Raw genomic sequence first — 14152 nt, forward strand, 5'->3', positions numbered from 1 at the left:
CTACTAAAGTTATCGCACGAAAACCATTTTCCGGACGACGCCGACGCCGACACCGACGCCGAAAAGTAATACCTATATGTCTCCTTTTTCAAAGGCGACACAAAAATATGCCACATATTTTAGCCTTAATTCAGTTTTTTACATTGAAAAATACATCACGCACGAAATAGCTGATTGCAGCTTTAGGCCCCGACAATGTATAACATGCGATATCAGTACGCATGCTGTTTGACAAACTAAGCAATCATCCATGTATTGCCAGATACAGTATTAACGAAGCATTTTGATTATTTAATTGCGACTGGGCATCTTTTAATTATTAGCAATCAAGGTTTACCTTTAAACCTGCGCCCTCACATACATGAAAATTCGCCAAAACCGAGTTCTTTGTATTCGAGATTTACTGTAATAGGCGAAGTGATCTGCAAATAACTTAATAATGTCTCTTTAATGAATATGAGAAATAGGGAAATAAAAGACGACTAAGTATGGAACCCAGTGGAGCACAAACCTTCATATTAGACAAACAGTTTAACGTCTATTGTTGGGGTAAGACAAAGCTCTGACGACATACATCAGGGTCCAGTTGTTCAAAAGGTGATTAGCCAGGCTAATCAGTAATCATGGTTTAACAACAATTTTAAATTCCTGGTAAAATGCTTTCTGGTAAAACAAACTTGTCAGTCTCTATACATACATAGATTTTGAATAAATTTCACTAATCAAGTATAAGCTAATCACCTTTTGAACAACTGGGCCCAGATATCAGATTATATAGATCTGTGATAATGTGTAACGTCTGGTGCTCGGGCAATGGAAAACTTGTGTATTTTTTTGATAAACAAATAACTATTCCTTTTAAAAACTTTATTTCCAATAAATGTAGTGCTAAAATAAATTACGCCGCTGCTTTAATTCTAATAGCAGAGACCAGCATGACATCACAAGGTATTGGGACAGACAGATGGACTATGACATCACAAGAGCATTTGGACAGACAGATGGACTATGACATCCCAAGGTATTGGAACAGACAGATGGACTATGACATCACAAGGTATTGGGACAGACAGATGGACTATGACATCACAAGGTATTGGGACAGACAGATGGACTATGACATCACAAGGTATTGGGACAGACAGATGGACTATGACGTCACAAGGTATTGGGACAGACAGATGGACTATGACGTCACAAGGTATTGGGACAGACAGATGGACTATGACATCACAAGGTATTGGGACAGACAGATGGACTATGACGTCACAAGGTATTGGGACAGACAGATAGACTAGGTAATCCTGATATATCCAAAGTTCTAATGTATATCACATGCAATTATAAAATGTTCGCTCCTCGAGCCACATCGTCAGTACCCACGGGATCTGTGTTGGTATAGCTGGCGGGATAAGTATCTCTGGACGATCGAGAAAGTATTCAAACATCTGGACGGGACTAGACCTCTAAGGTAGTTTGGGGGGAAACGAACATTTTGCAGTAAAGGAAAATGAACATTTTTGTTCACATCAACAGATGTCGTCTACAGGGAGTTGCAACGATGGATCTAATGCCGACAAATCAACACGGGGACCTCGGAATGATGCATGATATAGTCGCTTACACTTCCCAGAAATGTCCGTCTAATCGTGCCAAGACCTCTACATCCGGTTAATATCATGTTCGCCTTCCGGTCCTTTGCAATGCCAATTACCGTAGGCCCTGGTTCTCCGGACGATTTCACAACTTCTCCTTTCACCTTTGAAAACATGCATGTACACATGTAAGTACTGACTGCATTCATGTAGTATTTTACATGTATTTGATTGATGTGATTAACAAAAAGAAACGGTTTAGTGTGGGGTTTTTTCTGCGTAGAGTCTAGGAAATTTCCTTTATGGAAATGAAAATGATTGTTTACCCCAGAAGCATTAAGAGTTTGCTGTAGCTGTTCCACTTTTTTATCCGCGCGCTTCTCCTCCTCCTTATAGGCCAGCATTATCAGTCCGTGATCTGATGGCTCCCAGATGGCTGCAGAAGAAAATCAGTAAAATCATATGTAATGAGGGTGTACCGGAGGACATGTGTAGAGTCACACTCGGATTAAAAATCAAATCTGGATCTGTGCTCCCTACCCGTAAATTACACTCCTTGACGTTTACGGAACGGGAGCGCAAATCAAGATATGATTTTAGTCAGATGTGTAGAGTCTCTTTTTTGTGTGTTTTTTCCCGTGTGTGTGTGTGTGTGTGTTTTAGTCATCCAAAATTGAATATGTTCCTAAAATAAATCAACATGCTTTAGCTGCTCGTCACCTCATTTATGTTGATATAAGTATCATATATTCTGCAAAAGACGTTTCTTTACCATCTTCAACCCAGTTCAGTGTGCATTGCGGTCTATAGAAGTATAACGTGAGCAAGCAAATCTTTACAATGATTAATACTTAAAACAAGAAATGCATTGTACATGTGTGTATTTTTAAATAACAGGCAAAGTTGAAATTATTGTATATTTTAAGAATATCTTTTAATTTTCGAAAAAAAAGTTTTTATAAAGATAAAAGAAAGAAATCTTAGAAGATTATATATAGTTTGAATTGTATGCTTTTTAACTCACATCCGAAGGTGTTGAGCTTCCGGTGGTCCACACAGTGGACGATGATGACGTAACTGTTGTTGTTGTGGACATTCTTGATGTACCCTAGCTCGACAAACATAAACAACGTGTGTATTATACATACATCGGTATATACTACTCGTACTGATGAAAGCCACCATCAACGGCGGATATACTTTCAAAGCAACAGATAAGCAAAAAATAACGTGTTCCCATCAATCAAAGAAGCAACGTATGTTTAGAATACAAACAAACAACGTATGTTTTTAAAACAAACAACGTACATTTGTATGTTAAGAATACAAACACACAACTTAAGTTTTTGAAAAAAAGTACGTTTTTGAAGCAAACAAACAACTATGTTCATAAAACAAACAAACAACGTATACTTATAAAACAAACAAACAACGTATACTTATAAAACAAACAAACAACGTATTTTCATAAAACCAAATATAACGTATACTTATAAAACAAACAAACAACTATGTTCATAAAAACAACAACATGTAAACACAAACCAACAAACAACATGTAAACACAAACCATGTGTTTTATAACGAGACTGTAAACAGCGGTCACCCATAAAAAAAGTGCAGTATCATCGCTTATTTAACGATATTGCGATTTTCACCTGGGGCCGAGGCTGATGAGACAAAATTCTTTGCATTTTAAACGTACTGTCCTATCGATAATAACCTGAATATTTTCAATACTGAAATCCGAAATTTCTCCGAAACAACTATATAGTGCCCTACGTTGAGCTTACATTTGAAGGCGTTCTCTGCTTCCCCACTGCCATCCATACATACGATGTTGATCTTTGATTGCTGGCTCTCTGTGTCCGCCATTATTATTTAATCAGTTACTGTTTCACATGTACAATATATATCAAAGTTTATCCTCACCGACTGTTTCACATGTACAATCAAAGTTTATCCTCACCGACCTTGTTTTTGTTATCAGCTCTACCTTACAGTGCACGCTTTGATAGCTGCATATCATGATCATGTCCTGTATACTGACACAGGTACTTGTGGACATGATTATGATGTTTTTAATCTAAATGTTACATTATAGACGAGTAAATTATTGTATTATAATCGCATGCTTCATTTGTAAAAAACAAACCGTACCTTGGCGTTATAAATACTAATTAGAATTTATAAGGCCAAGGTACGGTATTTACCCGAGCCAACACGGGTGTTAAAAATTAAGTTTGCAAACATTCATAATGATTACAGTGGTCTTGCTGCTAACACTATTCACTAGACTGGTGTTACAAGGTCAGTCAGTTAGTGGTTTATCGCCTAATGGTCAGTCAGTTAGTGGTTTATCGCCTAATGGTCAGTCAGTTAGTGGTTTATCGCCCAATGGTCAGTCAGTTACTGGTTTATCGCCTAATGGTCAGTCAGTTAGTGGTTTATCGCCTAATGGTCAGTCAGTCAGTGGTTTATCGCCTAATGGTCAGTCAGTTAGTGGTTTATCGCCAGTTAGTGGTTTATCGCCTAATGGTCAGTTAGTTAGTGGTTTATCGCCTAATGGTCAGTCAGTTAGTGGTTTATCGTCTAATGGTCAGTCAGTTAGTGGTTTATCGCCTAATGGTCACTCAGCTAGTGGTTTATCACTAGTTAGTGGTTAATCGCCAGTTAATGGCTTATCACCTAATGGTCAGTCAGTTAGTGGTTTATCGCCTAATGGTCAGTCAGTTAGTGGTTTATCGCCAGTTAGTGGTTTCTCGCCTAATGGTCAGTCAGTTAGTGGTTTATCACTTGTTAGTGGTTAATCGCCAGTTAGTGGCTTATCGCCTAATGGTCAGTCAGTTAGTGGTTTATCCCCCAATGGTCAGTCAGTTAGTGGTTTATCGCCAGTTAGTGGTTTCTCGCCTAATGGTCAGTCAGTTAGTGGTTTATCGCCTGTTAGTGGTTTATCGCCAGTTAGTGGCTTATCGCCTAATGGTCAGTCAGTTTGTGGCTTATCGCCTAATTGTCAGTCAGTTAGTGGTTTATCGTCTAGTGGTCAGTCAGTTTGTGGTTTATCGCCAATTAGTGGTTTATCACCAGTTAGTGGTTTATCACCTAATGGTCAGTCAGTTAGTGGTTTATCGCCTAATGGTCAGTCAGTCAGTGGTTTATCGCCTAATGGTCAGTCAGTCAGTGGTTTATCGCCTAATGGTCAATCAGTTTGTGGTTTATCGCCTAATGGTCAGTCAGTTACTGGTTTATCGCCTAATGGTCAGTCAGTTAGTGGTTTATCGCCTAATGGTCAGTCAGTGGTTTATCGCCTAATGGTCAGTCAGTTAGTGGTTTATCGCCTAGTAGTTAGTCAGTTAGTGGTTTATCGTTAATGGTCAGTTAGTGGTTTATCGCCCAATGGTCAGTCAGTTGGGTGGTTTATCGCCCAATGGTCAGTCAGTTAGTGGTTTATCGCCTAATGGTCAGTCAGTTAGTGGTTTATCGCCTAATGGTCAGTCAGTCAGTGGTTTATCGCCTAATGGTCAGTCAGTCAGTGGTTTATCGCCTAATGGTCAGTTAGTTAGTGGTTTATCCCCCAATGGTCAGTCAGTTAGTGGTTTATCGCCTAGTAGTTAATCAGTTAGTGGTTTATCGTTAATGGTCAGTTAGTGGTTTATCGCCCAATGGTCAGTCAGTTGGGTGGTTTATCGCCTAATGGTCAGTCAGTTAGTGGTTTATCGCCTAATGGTCAGTCAGTTAGTGGTTTATCGCCTAATGGTCAGTTAGTCAGTGGTTTATCGCCTAATGGTCAGTCAGTTAGTGGTTTATCGCCTAGTGGTTAGTCAGATATTGGTTTTTGCCAGTTAGTGGTTGATCACTAGTTAGTGGTTTATCGCCTAATGGTCAGTCAGTTAGTGGTTTATTGTTAATGGTCAGTCAGTTAGTGGTTTATCGCCTAATGGTCAGTCAGTTACTGGTTTATCGCCTAATGGTCAGTCAGTTAGTGGTTTATCGCCTAATGGTCAGTTAGTTAGTGGTTTATCGCCTAATGGTCACTCAGTTAGTGGTTTATTGCCAAATGGTCGGTCAGTTTGTGGTTTTTCGCCTAATTCCTGTTTTATCTCACTGACTATGGAACCTTATGTTCTGTAATATTTTGTGTAGATTGTGGCATTACCATAACTCACTACATCAATATCGTTACCAGATACAATGCGCGGAGAGGTCTTTTGCGTATGGATGATTTCTAATAGAAGATACCGCTTTAAGTCCCATCCGACGGACTGAGCATTTTTGGTGATTGGTCAGAATTTAAGTTTAGTTTTGTGTCCGTTCTTGAATGGTTCCTTAGAACATACATGTATAATGTCCTCATTCTGTGACATTCATCTTAATTGTTGATATGGGTTTTCAGTGATCAGTTGATAAGCTAGTGTTTTATATAGTATAAAATGAAATAGTACTTCTATAACATGAGGCCACTGGTCAGCCGAAATTGTTATCTGATGTGAGTTTGCCGACTATCATAAACTCGCGGTGTCAATCTTGAACATTGTTGGAGTAAATGAAATGGTACAAAAGTGAATGTTTTAAATGGAGATATATGTACTTGAGTTATATGTCGAGTTAGATACATCTATAGATATATAGATATATCTATTTTTTTAATTAAAAATATCTCTATTTTGAATAAAGATACCGTTAATTAAGTTACAAATATATCTATTTCAAATAAAAAAATAACTTTCTAATTTAAATACAGATACCTCTAATTTATATATGGCAAGTCATTTAGATTGTAATTTAAATTAGATATTTCTATCTTAATTAAAGATATCTCTATTGGAAGAAATAAAGATACCTGTATTTTTATCAGAGATAGACATAACAGTATTTTAATCATAAATAACTCTATTTCAAATAAATATACCTGTATTTCAAGTCCGCCATCATTAGATGCAAGGTGGGCTATTTAAATCCTCTTATGTCCTGGTCTGTGATTCGTCTGTTAACAATCCTTGTTATCGCTATTTCATGAGAAGTACTTGAGGGATATTTCTCAAAATTCATATGGAGGTTCCCCTTAGTTCCTACTAAAATCGCTCAGAGAAACAAAATGGCTGACAGGCATCCATCTTGGATTTTGACAATTAACGTTTGTTATCGCCTTTTCTGGAGAAGTAATGAAAGGATACTTCTGAAACTTGATTTTACAAGTTCCCCTTCGTCTGTAGTTGTGTTCATTCAATTTTGTGTCTGATTGGGAAACAAAACGGCCAATAGGCCACCATATTGAATTTTGGCAGTTATCGTTTGTCATCAGTACTCAGAAAGTTCTACATGGATCTTTCTAACATTTCATTTATAGGTTCCTTTTGTTCCTAGTTCCTAGACTTGGAAACACGACAGACGGTAGGCTGTCATTTTGATGCTCGACAGTTGAGGTTAGTTATCATTATTTCACTATTTCTAAGAAATTTTTGAATGAATCTTTCTTAAATTTCAAATAAATGTTCCCTTGTTTTCAAAACATTAAGAGGAAAAGAAGAAGGTGAGGGAAAAGGAGAGAAAAGATAAAACTTCACAGAGATCCAATAAAGAATATTCAGTGGTGGGCGCCAACATCCCTCTGGGAAACGGAAAACAAAATGGCCAACAGGCAGCCATTTTGGATTTTGATTGTCGACGTTTGTATCGTAGATCAGTCCTGCTTAGTCCAGATAAAGATCATTCAACACCATGATCCCTTGTTAATTCAGACAACTGCATTTATTAAAAAACAGATATACTTTTACTTTAATACAAATTTCTGTATTTTAAATACAGATACATGTAATTGAATTGTAGATTTTTTAGCATAGAAATATCACTATTGAGGAAATATAGACATCTCTGATTAAAGAACATATATCTGTAATTAAATAGAGAAATCTGTATTTAGATATATATTTATGAACAGATAAGGTAAAAAGCCCAAAATGATAACACACAAGTTCTGATCTTAAGATTGTTGAAACTAAAGCCAGTTTGACCCATTTGGTACCCTTACTTCATCCTCTGGGGTTAGCAAGGCTAAAAGTCATATTATCAAACTGGGGTGGGGGTAGGGGGCAAGTTAATGAAATTTAGACTTTTGATAAAACTCCCATAAAGGCCTTTCATCCACAGGCTCATGTTATGGTGTATAGAAGGGTCTGGGTATATGGGGGGTTCCGCTCTATAAATATCCTAGTGCCATCCCCATTCACCCAATAAGACCCTTCCACATATTCTAATGTATACCAGTGATCCACCTATGAAGAGTATTTGTTTCAAGCATATCTGGGTCTTAGAAGATTGGTGAAAATTAAGCCAAAAGACCATTTTTCTGTTGCCATGAAAAGTTCCTAATAATTCTATAGAGATTCGGTTAGGGTGTTCTGTGAAGAAGCTGAAAGATAACAGACAAAATGTGATCAGAATAAGTCATTTAAGACTTCCTTTCAGGTGACCTAATTAGCAGACCTTGACCTCTGACTTTGAATTTAACCTTGACATTTGATCCAGTGAGTAAGACTTTTCATCAAGAGAATTTAATAAACTGTGCTTCATTGATTTCAAGGCCCAATAGGCTTGTATCATATTTCAGTTTTGAAGCTTATCAAGTGAATTCTATTTCTCCTCAGTAATAGGTACATGTTCATGTCAAAACATGACATTTGCATTTTGGATATAAACAAGAGATCACAGAGGGACCTTGATGCCTATCATTGAAGCTCTTTATTGGTTCTATGTCAAGACTGATATTCTTTCTACCAGTACTTTTCCCCTTCTTTCTTCTTTCATAATAATCTCATTACAAGAACAAGCGGAACCTAAATGTGAAGGTTAAAAAACATCCCTCCAGTACTTTTCATAAAAGAGCGATAACAAACTTTTATTCTCAAAACCAATATGGCCACCTGTCGGGCATTTTGTTTTTGTTTTGGTCAAAAATCCAACTATAAATTTGCACAACTAGATACCAAGGGGAATCTACACATATATTTCAAGAAATAGCGATAACAAACTTTAATTCTCAAAATCCAAGATGGCTGCCTTTTGGCCATATCTGACCAATAAACAACATTGAATTGGCACAACTAAGTAACAAGGAGAACCAACACATGAAGTCTGAGGAAAATCTCTCCTGTACCTTTCAAGAAATAGGGATAACAAACTTTAATCCTATACAAGAGCTGTTGGAGAACAGCATAGCTCGTCTCGCAAATGTTTGTCAATAAATAATTAAAATATATTAATTGGAATGGTTTCGCAAATTGCATTAATAATATTTATATTGTTTACTTGATCGGATTGTGTTTTGTCAAATTCATGCAATTTTCAAAACCATACCAATTTATGTATATATAAATTATTTATTGATGAACATTCGGGAGACAAGCTATGCTGTTGTAGATTGAATGAATATATCAAATACAAATGTAATTGCTTTTGGACATATTTCTTCAAGTTTTTGATATTATCCTCATGAAAGTTGTCTCCTTGAAAAATGTGGACCGGTATAAATTGTTTAATGTGAGCATTTTCACATTGTTTTTTTTTCAGTTTCACTCCAAGAAGGGATAGTGTAACTCCATAGGGACTCTTTTACCAAATATCAGCACCCTAGTACAATCATAAAGTGATGTGTTAATAGCTTTCAACATTTGCACAAAAATTTGAAAATTCTGGTTTTTCCCCCCAAAAAATCTTTCAGTTTAACTCCGGCAAGGGATAGTTTAACCCCCACAGGGAACCTAATACCATGTATTACTATGCCATTCAACACTCACAACACAAACTTAACACAAAGTTCAAAGATTTAAAAAAAAACCCAACAATAACACAGATTTAAAAAGAAAAAATCCAATTTTTTAAAAGTTTTACCCCAGGAAGGGATTGTCTTACTCCATATGGACTCTATTGCTATTTATTAGCACCCTAATACAATTATAAAGTGATATACATTACAATGTATATGTATTAATAACTTTCAACACTTGCACCAAAAACTTAACACAGAAATATTCTAAGTCCAAAAATTTTAAAATTCTGTTTTTTTCCCAAAAAAATCTTTTAGTTTAACTCCGTCAGCACCCTAGTACAATTATAAAGTGATGTATTAATACCTTTCAACACTTGCACCAAAAACTTAACGCAAAAATTTTCAAAAATCTGTTTTTTTTTCCCCAAAATATCTTTTAGTTTAACTCCGGCAGGGGATAGTTAAACCCCACACAGGGACCATATTACCATAAATTACTAAACCAAAGCCGACGCCGGAGTGACAACATAAGCTCTCACTCTTCTTCGAAGAGACGAACTAAAAATCAAAGATGGTCACCTGTCTGCCATTTTCTGATCAAAAATCTACACTGCATTTGTACAACTAGTGACCAAAAGGAACCTACACATGAAGTTTGAGAAATATCCCTCCAGAACTTTTCAAGTAATAGTGATGACAAGGATTATTTGCGAACATGTGCAGATGGACGACAGACGGACAACGGATGCAGGGCTATTTGAAAATGTAGTTGCTAAAAGATTTTTGAACGTATCATTTAACCACTGTGACCTTGAAAATAAGCCAATGCAATTCATTTGAACAAACTTGATAGCACTTCATCAAGGCATGCTACTGGTCTGATATCAATACTGTGGGCCTTTTTGTTATTGTAAAGGTGCTTAAAGGGAAAACTGATGTCAGACAGACAACACGCACATCACTACATTGTAATATTATAAGGCATCTGCAGGTCACTTGCATTTCAGGGGAAAAAAGGCGAAAGATTTATTCGTGGTTTTGAAGAGAAACCAAAGTTTCAGGGATGCGAGCTTTATACAATATACATACTACAGCTAGATAATGGACAGACTTGTGACCTTGACCTAGTTCAAGCACTTCCTCATTGATCCTGGCCATGACCTTGATTTATAATGTCATAAAAGTAAAATCTTTTATTAGTTCTCACCATTTGGCTAAATGGTGACATGAACAAATATTTGGAGATTTTTTAATCCAGCCACAGTTCTAGTTAAAGATTGTAATGACCTAATTCAACACCAATATGTAATTTATATATAATACACTTGATTAAAAAAATAAAACAATAAATGATATCTGATGATGATGTGTAATCATGTGATGATGATCTCGCGTTGTAATATGTTGTAATGTGATTATAATCGACATAATGGTTGGCTGATGTGACAGATCAACTGTTAAAACTAATAATAATAGGAGGAAGGGAGGAGGAGGAGGAGAAGGCATTTAAGTAAGTGGAGGAAAACATGCTGAAAATTTCTTAATTCATTCACAAATAAGCTCCTGCCCCCCAAAAAGCTCTTCAATTGTAGAAGTGCACTCCACAAAAGTTCTACTCACAGGAAGGTTTTGGCTGCTACTGGGGATTATCCCAAAGTCATGCGACTGAACAAGGCCGACATCAAGGCAGCGACAGGGTGTGGTATCCTCTGTCCTGGTTAAGAGGTCTGGCCTGGGGTAGTGATGCAAATAGACTTTTTAGCACCACTTTGGAACCAGCATAGGTCTTGGACCAGCACTCTGATGTTGTCTGGGTTGAAATTGTGGAGGTGGTCCCTCATCCGGAGATAAATCTGTTGTTCTGACACCTGTTTATGGGGCAGTCTTTCAGTCTCCTAACATGAAAATTGATAGTCTGCACATTTAATGCAATACATGGAACCAGACTTGTCCATGGTCGACGTTTGTGTATTTTGTAATAGAGATATCTATATTTTAGATCAATAACTACAGTATAATTCAGTTATATAGATATATCATTTAAATATGAAAAATTAAGTCATTTGAGTTTCATCTATTTAAATCAGACGTCTGTATTTTTATCAAAAATCTGTATTTTCGTTATAGATTTCTCTATTTTAATTCACATCGTGCATTTAATATTTCATAGAAAGTTATACCTATTCTAAATGGATCTGTATTTCAAATAAACGTGTTTGAATTATAGATGTTCTTTTCAATAAGATATGAAATATTACCAATTTTCGATTCCTGCATTTTACTTCACAACTAGCCAAAATGTCATTTATTTTTCTTAATTTATACTCCAGAGTTCCTTAACCTAGAAAATAGTATTCTTTGATCAGTGTTAGTTTTGTGCAAGCATGTGACCATATCCAGTCACAGCGACCTATTTAAAGTGCACCTTATACAAAATGTACTTCATTTGGGTGAACAATGTTTCAGCATTATAAAGACCAAAAGTCAGATTCTCAGATTTTGCACTTCTTGCATCTTTACCAGGGTATGTGTGCTATGAATATTTGAGGTTCCATCAGAACATGTAGGCCTGGATTAACATGTAAAGGTCATTAACTTAATAGGAAGTATGCATTAGAAATTTGAAATGAGAATGGTATAAACCAAGATTAATAACTACATTTAAGCTGGGCACTAATATTAAAAGTGTCAAGACAATGGTTGTAATTGAGCGTATTCCATAGTACGACCATTGTACCTGTATTCCATAGTACGACCAGCTGTGTCCTTCAGGCGAATCAAAAGTTTACTGTTAAGTATTAATCAATGCAACTTCAACTAGTATCTATTGGTTGGAAGTCTTGTGGTCTCCAGGATTTTGGTGGGAAATGCAATATGAAAACAATGTACATCTATGCAGAATTATACCAAGATCTTTTGAGAATGTGATAGTATCTTGGATCGTAGTCCCTTCCAGAACACCGTTTCATATGTTGATCCTTTTCAAAAGTGTAAAAGTTATTCTTTAAAGTTCTTTACAAGTAGGTCAAAGGTGACTGTCAAGGTCAGTGCCTAAATAAAGATTATGTCACAAGAAAGAAGCATGCCAAATATCAAAGCCACATCTTATACATTTAAAATACTGCGACAAGATTCAAGTATAAAGTAGATCAAAAGTCAGTCAAGGTCATCAGGTCTGCAAATATAGTACCAATGGTAGTCACTAAATACCCAAGATGTATCCTAACAAGCATCATCAAAAAGCTTTTTAACATAGCCGTGTACATGTGCAGACAGCAATGTAAAAGATAGAACTATTTCAAATTATAAAGTCCACCAAAAAGGGCTAGAATAAAGATGGACACTTTCGATGGTCATTTCTATATTCACCTGAAAGTACCTAGTCAGTAATATCCTCCGTAAGATTATTGGTTCTTAAATGGCACCATTTTCTGAAGCGTTTAAATTGTTTATCCTGAACAGTTTGTCCGCATATTTTTGATAAATATTGGACACTAATACCGTCAATGTTACATTCTTATCTGTACATATTATGCTGTAAATAGCCCAGTGATCAATCTTCCAGTAGAACATCATCTTATTGAACAATATAAGCATTTAGCATTGTTAACTGCATTACACATGTTTATAGGCTTATTACCAGGAATGAGCTTTTTGCAGAATGGTATGTACGGATAAATGAAGTGTACAAATCTTTGGCAAATACAGTAAATGTACATATCTTTAAGCTGCCAAAAAAAAAATTCCATTAAAACAGCAATTTTGTTAATTTCATCAATACATTTGTATGTACATTTGTTGTAGCCATGTTTTTCAATAGAGATTAAACAAAGTCTTCAATGGTGGACTGGTATTTTATTGGAAAAATATATCAATTGGTATGATTAACATGCAAAAAATATTTGAGAAATACAAAGGTTTATAAAGTATTGAGTAAGTTGCCAAGTTCCAGTAAATTCAAAAAATCGTTTATATTGTACATGTATATTCAAATTACATAACATAAACAGCTATAAACTTAATATCAACAATGGATATAAAAATAAATCTATAAAAAAAATCAATAAGCACATATTGTATTGGATGACTTTTCTGTCGTAGACATTCGTCTAGATTTTGGCATCTTTTAATTTATATAATCCATGGTACAACCAATTGATAAAAAAGTTTCCAAATCATCCAAAGTCACTTCCGCAGTCGAGGATCTCCAGCACTTGATCACATTAGGAGCTTCAAAAGTCATTCCTAAACAAAAGCACTATTGTCATGGATTAAAAGTATAACTCCTTTGTTCTCCAACACAGGAACCTCCTCTCGGGAGGGATTCAACATCCCCAGAGCGCCTGTTATATGCCCCTGGGTCTTTCATGTTCTTTTGGTTGTCCATTCGTTTGAATACCATCATAAAACCACCAGCTGCAGCCACAATTAGAAGCAAAACAACACCACCCATCACACAGACGATAACAATAAGTTGGGTGCTGGCAGATATGGATTCCGATTCTGGAGCATGATCATGCGTCTCGGGAGCAGATGAAGTTTTCCCGGTAGCATCTACAAATAAAAATAATTGAACATTAAGCAATGGGTATTGAAAATTCAAAGACAATGTACTTGTAAGCATAGAATATTTATTGACAGACAGAATTTTCAAAACATGAACTGGCAATACTTATTTCACTAGGTAAATTTGATATACATTGTATACAACTGAACAATAGCGTCAGAATTCACTAGCAGGCAAGTTCCAACATTTTCTATTGATTTTTTGCACAATGTAAAATGACATACA

The 14152-nt window shown here is 36.0% G+C and overlaps 2 protein-coding genes across 2 annotated transcripts in view; both read right to left on the reverse strand.

The window, feature by feature from the left end:
- Positions 1–877: 877 nt before the first annotated feature.
- LOC117334123 (universal stress protein Sll1388-like) lies at positions 878–3527 on the reverse strand. Its single transcript, XM_033893581.1, has 4 exons — positions 3389–3527; positions 2620–2703; positions 1922–2031; positions 878–1759 (listed from the first exon to the last, which is right to left on the reverse strand). Exons 1-4 carry the CDS (start codon positions 3468–3470, stop codon positions 1568–1570), a joined length of 468 nt encoding a protein of 155 aa, XP_033749472.1. The 5' UTR covers positions 3471–3527; the 3' UTR covers positions 878–1567.
- Positions 3528–13200: 9673 nt separating this feature from the next.
- The window catches only part of LOC117334125 (uncharacterized PE-PGRS family protein PE_PGRS54-like), a 32582-nt gene continuing 31630 nt past the window's right edge, over positions 13201–14152 (reverse strand). Inside the window, exon 15 of the mRNA XM_033893582.1 lies at positions 13201–13914. Coding sequence (XP_033749473.1) covers positions 13625–13914 — 290 coding nt within the window. The 3' untranslated portion in view covers positions 13201–13624. The remainder of the gene's footprint in view (positions 13915–14152) is intronic.

This window comes from Pecten maximus, chromosome 9 (genome assembly GCF_902652985.1).
Source record: "Pecten maximus chromosome 9, xPecMax1.1, whole genome shotgun sequence".
Lineage (NCBI taxonomy): Eukaryota > Metazoa > Mollusca > Bivalvia > Pectinida > Pectinidae > Pecten > Pecten maximus.